Source organism: Mandrillus leucophaeus, unplaced genomic scaffold (genome assembly GCF_000951045.1).
Source record: "Mandrillus leucophaeus isolate KB7577 unplaced genomic scaffold, Mleu.le_1.0 Scaffold185, whole genome shotgun sequence".
NCBI classification, from domain to species: Eukaryota; Metazoa; Chordata; class Mammalia; order Primates; family Cercopithecidae; genus Mandrillus; species Mandrillus leucophaeus.
This window is the reverse complement of record NW_012101865.1, coordinates 447,775-453,630: the sequence shown is the minus strand read 5'-3', so window position 1 is coordinate 453,630 and position 5,856 is coordinate 447,775. Positions and strand designations below refer to the sequence as shown.

The window sequence follows — 5,856 nt, the reverse complement described above, 5'->3', positions numbered from 1 at the left end:
AAAAAAAAAAAAGACAATCACCACAGAGAAAGTATTTCCATTTTTGCACCAAAGGGAAGCAAGCTAACAGAATTTACATTTCTCATATACCCAAACACAAAAACTAAACCCCTTTTGAGCACTCCGTGCCTGGTGCTAGTCTGAGCATTTCGTATTAAATCATTTAATCCTCTGACAGATATTACTATTATTGCCTCCTGATACAGTTAAGGAGACTGGGGCAGAGAAACAACTCACCGAGAGGGCTGGAAATGGAAAGACTGCCCTCTTATCTACACACACTGCCTCCCAACAACCTTATATTCTCGTTGTTAAAGAAACCTGAGCCTGAACAGTTAAGTCTAAATTTAATCTCAAACATCACACCAAAGCCTATCATTCCTTCATGATACATCAATGCTGATAAAATTTCTAGTACAGAACAATATCACGGAATAGCAGGGAGCCTCCTGGAACACAGGCGCACTGCACTCTGCTTAATCAAGGCTCTAAATTCAAACCCCAACATCAACCAAACCCTCCCCTCCTAAATGGGGCTACTGCACCACAGCGCATCAACCAAGGTGTGGCAAGCACAGGCAATGGATGCTATGAAGCTTGGACTTGGATCTGCCAGGAAATACTAGCATCCAATCAGAGGATGACAGGGTTGTTACCAGCTATTCCCATCGAAGCTTTAAGTGGCTTGAGGTCCAAGGACTTGAATATGGCCAGGATCCTTTCACAGAACACACAACAGAATTGTACATTTCACTGAAAACTTTTTATTGGTCTTTTGGATAGAAACGGGAATTTATTTGCCAGGAAGGATGATCCCATCATACTGAAAGAGAAGAGATTTGATTTTTCAGAACAGGAGGCAACAGCAGAGATTGCAGCAATGGCTAACTTTTGAGAATTCAAATCTGACTGATACATGAACTTGGGCTCTGAATCCCATCCTTTTCTGGACTAAGTAGGAAGCTGGCTGGTTTTTACACTGTGCTGAACTGCACTATCATCTGAGAAAGGGGGCTCCTGTTAAAGCCATATTCCTCCCCTTCCAGCTACCCCCATTCATGGTGGTGGGGAGGCCTAGTTCTGGATATTCTTTTAAACCATCATCCCTGGAAGCCCCTGATTTATCAAGGTGCCCAATATTCTAATTTTAAAGAAGGTACCCAGCAAATAGTCCTATATTTTGCATCCCCAAATCCCAACTCCATTCACCAACACCACATTCCACCACTTCACTTGAGATAAATCAGCTTTACCTTCTGCTGGAACCAGCGCATGGCCTCCTCTTTGCTGATTCTGTGTTTGGCCCCAATGCAGCCTGTCCTGCGCTTCTTGTCTGCGATGCTGAAACCTGGCCTACCCAGCACCTGTCCCAGGAATAACCAACAGTCACCTAGCCAGCTCAGAGTCAAGAGCAGATGGACAAGACTCAACATTACAGACAGATCTTCAAGAGTCACTTGGCAGCCCAGTGGATTCTGGAGCAAGACCCCTGATCTCAGTGTCTGACAAAGCTGCCACCAGCATCTCACACAACACACAGCCATACTATAGGTTTGCTATGGAGGCTGGAACTTTCAGCACCTCCCCCCAACCCCAGCCTATCTTCCAGTGGTGCTGAGGATCCTCCATTCCTGCTCCCCAATCTCCAAAACATTTTTTTTTTAAAATAACATTTAAAAATCTATAGCCACACCAGCAGTGTAGAAAACATAAAACTCTGAGAAGCACAAATATATATCTATATTTTCTTCCTTCTGCTTCAGCTCAAAAGTGCTTCCCAAAGGTGTGCTGTTCCTCCAACATCCTGTTAATATCCAATTCTTATTACTTGTCTGTCTAATGAGGGTGTCACCATCTTTCAGGTTTCACGCTAGTCAGGACTTCTGATTTAGGCTATTCAGTTTTTATTGTTGGACCAAAACATGGCAGTAACACAAAAGGTCACTTCTATGTTAAAACCCCCTTCCTGATCAAACCACTGCATCACCCAAAGCTGTTTCTATAGGAAGAATCAGGGGAAGAAGAGCCTCAGTGCAGCCAACCCACAGACCAAATGTGGCACCAATACTGCCTCTCTCCAAAGTTTCAAATCACTGGCTGGAGGGAACAGTTTCCTTCATCCACCTTTAAGCCATGTGGGTGCTTTACAGATCCTCGACTGCAAGCTCTCCAACAGCAGGGATCTTGTCCATCTTGTTCAGTGCTGCACCCCTACACTTGCCACAAATGAGGCACATATTCCCAACGGGGAGGAGAACACAAAGGCAGACAATATTCAAAGCTGCAACTCAACATGTGAACACCAACATACCACATACGAAATAAAATAAAGATCCCCCTCTCCTCACAGACCAGGAGCGGGAAAAGATGAAATATTCATACCACATAGAAGTCCAGGCCGTAGATACCAATGCTTGGGTCATACTTGATGCCCAGATCGATGTGTTCCTGGATCCCAAAACCAAAGTTTCCAGTATCTGAGAAGTTGTTTTTTCTTAACTCATACTCCCGCACCTGTGGAGAAAAATGCAGCAATAACATTCCTCGTCATCAACTCCCTCCCACCCCCAAATAACTATTAATAGCTCAGTCTGCAACATGCACCCCAGAGCAAAAACAGAAGTCAATAGGCCGGGCACGGTGGCTCAAGCCTGTAATCCCAGCACTTTGGGAGGCCGAGACGGGCGGATCACGAGGTCAGGAGATCGAGACCATCCTGGCTAACACGGTGAAACCCCGTCTCTACTAAAAAATACAAAAAACTAGCCGGGCGAGGTGACGGGTGCCTATAGTCCCAGCAGCGCGGGAGGCTGAGGCAGGAGAATGGCGTAAACCCGGGAGGCGGAGTTTCCAGTGAGCTGAGATCCGGCCACTGCACTCCAGCCTGGGTGACAGAGCGAGACTCCGTCTCAAAAAAAAAAAAAAAAACAAAAAAACAAAACAGAAGTCAATAAAACTTGGCTAGGAACACAATCTGACTTCCTCACTACACCCCAACTACCCAAAATGACCTCTCCCAGCTTCCAAAGAGCAGAGAAAAACCCAGAGAAAGCAGAGGAATGAAATGACTCCCAAGCATCCTTTTTTTTTGGACAAGAGTTTCACTCTGTGGCCTAGGCTGGAGTGCAGTGGCACAATCTCAGCTCACTGCAACCTCTACCTCCCGGGTTCAAGCAATTTTCATGCCTCAGCCTCCCGAGTAGCTGGGACTATAGGCGCCCGCGACCAAGTCTGGCTAATTTTTGTATTTTTACAGAGATGGTGTTTCACCATATTGGCCAGGATGGTCTCGAACTCCTGGCCACAAATAATCTATCCTCCTTGGCCTCCCAAAGTGTTGGGATTACAGGCGTTGAGCCACTGTGCCCGGCCTCAAGCATCTCTTAAACCACCAAGAATAGTTTAACCCTGCTGATTGTAAAAAAGCCTTTTAGAAACTTAAATAATAAATGTCAAGGCACCAAAGAACAGAACATTAAATGTAACTTATCTACTTGTGTTATTAAGGGGGTGTTCATTAATATCACTCCATTAGGGGATTAGCCTCACCTTTAGACCCTTCTCCAAGATTTCTTCTGCCTTGGCCCCTCGAACTGTGCAGTGGACAGCAATCTTTTCATTTCTCCGGATGCCAAAGGACCTGACAGTGTATCTAGCTGCAGGAAGGGGGTAACAAGGAGTCAGATGCCATCACACCCCTACTACACTCACCTCCTTCCCAGAACACCATCTCCATGACTTAAAGAGGCATTAAGTATTCATCCACACTCTAAGTTGTGGTGTTCTAATTAGTGTCGCCTACATCTATTAATAAGATTTCATCCACAGCAGATTTTCCCATTTCCAGACATCCAGCCATCCTTTAGCAGTTAAGAACAGTCATAATGCCAAAGTTCCAAGAAGGGCAAGTTCACAACCAGAATAAGCCAAAGAAGTCACTAGTAAGATTATCATGGTCCAAAGAAAATAAAGCATTATTGACAATAATCTAGTACTTGCTAAAACCTTATTATTATACTGTTGTCCACATTTTATACGTGAGGTTTTGAGAGGTTTATTAACTTGCACAACTGGTAATAAAAAGCAGGAGTGGAATCCAAAGACTTGCCACATTTCACCATCCTAAAGCAACGGCACATATACAACTCATTTTATCTTCCACAATTATCAAGTATTACACCCTCTTTATGCAAATAAAAAAGCAGAGGTCCAGAGAGCCCAGAGTCAGACCAGCAAGTGGTGAAGCCATCACTCAAACCCAGGCAATCTGTATACAACTTTTGAGATAGGGTCAACCAGGCTGTGGTGCAGTAGCACTATCATAGCCACTGAGGCCTCTCATGCTCCCGTACAGCCCTGTTCTTAAGGCAGCCTATATAACCCTAACTGCTAATCAGATCTAATGATCTTGACTTCGTTCCTGATATTTCCACTCTATCTCATATCCTAGTTACTTGGGAAAATCTCTACTTGGGCTAGCCTTAGCTTAAGATCTGCTCATATAAAATCCAGTGTTCCAATCCCACATGCAATCTCGAAAACAAAGACACTTTTTGGTCGGCTCATGAATTTAACGCTTTAAGTGATGCCGACTGTCACTTTCTAAACAGACTCGACAGCAGGTAAATTAAACAAACAGGCGACCCAAGTGGGTAGCCCTGTCATTTGTCACTACTCACCTTTGGAAAACACAGGGGTCTGCCCTGTGAGCTGCTCCAAAACCTTGGCAGCTCGGGTCAGTCTGTCTCCACTCTCCCCAACACAGATGTTGAGACAGAGCTTGCGGATGCGAAGTTCCCGCATGGGGTTCTCCTTTTCACCTTGATCCTGCTGCAATGGGGAAGAGCAGCAGTCAATACACTCACAGCTGAGAGCCCTGAGTTTGTAATACTTTCTATCTGCACAGCATTTTTATTTCTGCTCATCCCAAATCGTAACGAAGAAGGTATCACCGTGTGTGGGAGGCATCAAGGAACGAAGTCAGCTCGGGACCTATTCTTCCTCCACGAACGGAACAGGTGAAGAGAAAACTCAGGACAGGTATTGAGTGTTAAAGGTTACGGACACTGAGATCAAACCCTAAGAGGCTCAGGATAACAAAGAGCGCCCCCACTGTAAGGGAAACTAAGGAGAGTAAGCGACGGAATAGAACTTAACTGCTGAGTTAACAGGAAACACGTGGTTATGCGACGTTCAGCATCCCACTCGGAAGCTGTCTAAAGGCTGGCACCTTCCCTAAGCCGAGCACCCGGCTAAGGTTTCCTAGCACTCAGCAAGTCTCAAGTCCCCGGAACCAGGAAAAGGCGCGGACCCTTGCCTCAGAACCCTCCATTCACCCCATCTGCCCTAGCTGCAGCCTCCTGACAGTGCTTCTGAGCTCTCCCGGCAACTGCCCGGAGCCGCTCCTAAAATGATGGCAGGGAAAGTGACAGAATTCAACCCTGCGTCCTTGGCTCGAACGGCTCTGCCAGTTTTGGGCCGGCAAGCATTGAGGGGTCCATACTCCTCGGGCTGCAGGCGAGGTAGCCCCCGCAAGCTCGGCCTGCCATGGATGGCGACTGATAAAGAAAAGCAAATCCAGATCCCAGCTACTCACCGCCATGATGGAGTGCAGGAAAAGAAAACGGAGCTTCCGGCCCAGGGCCTTATGGGTCAGGAGGCGGGCTTTTTTCCCAGGCTAACCACAGAGATCAAGAAGAGGAAGAGAGGCGCATTTGGCTGCGCAGTGCAGCGTCGGCTTCCCCCTTGTGGGTAGAGCTAGCAACTGCAAGCAACGCTGGCTGAAGACCGGGATTTGGGTTTTCCAAAAATAGTTTTTGAAAGCTCCTAGAATCAGCACGACCTTGAGTTTCCGGA

General features: G+C 46.3%; 1 protein-coding gene across 3 annotated transcripts in view; it reads right to left on the bottom strand.

Annotated features, from left to right (window-relative positions):
* LOC105538089 (60S ribosomal protein L11) overlaps positions 1-5,641 on the bottom strand; it is an 81,839-nt gene extending 76,198 nt beyond the window's left edge. The window contains exons 1-6 of one of the 3 annotated variants that reach the window (XM_011977825.1): positions 5,597-5,641; positions 4,680-4,830; positions 3,550-3,656; positions 2,383-2,514; positions 1,254-1,364; positions 746-823 (exon numbers count right to left, since the gene is read on the bottom strand). In XM_011977825.1, coding sequence (XP_011833215.1) covers positions 794-823; positions 1,254-1,364; positions 2,383-2,514; positions 3,550-3,656; positions 4,680-4,830; positions 5,597-5,602 — 537 coding nt within the window. In that variant the 5' untranslated portion in view covers positions 5,603-5,641 and the 3' untranslated portion in view covers positions 746-793. Of the gene's footprint in view, positions 1-745; positions 824-1,253; positions 1,365-2,382; positions 2,515-3,549; positions 3,657-4,679; positions 4,831-5,596 lie in introns of those variants that run through there. The other 2 variants (XM_011977826.1, XM_011977824.1) reach the window with 2 other exon arrangements.
* Positions 5,642-5,856: the final 215 nt, after the last annotated feature.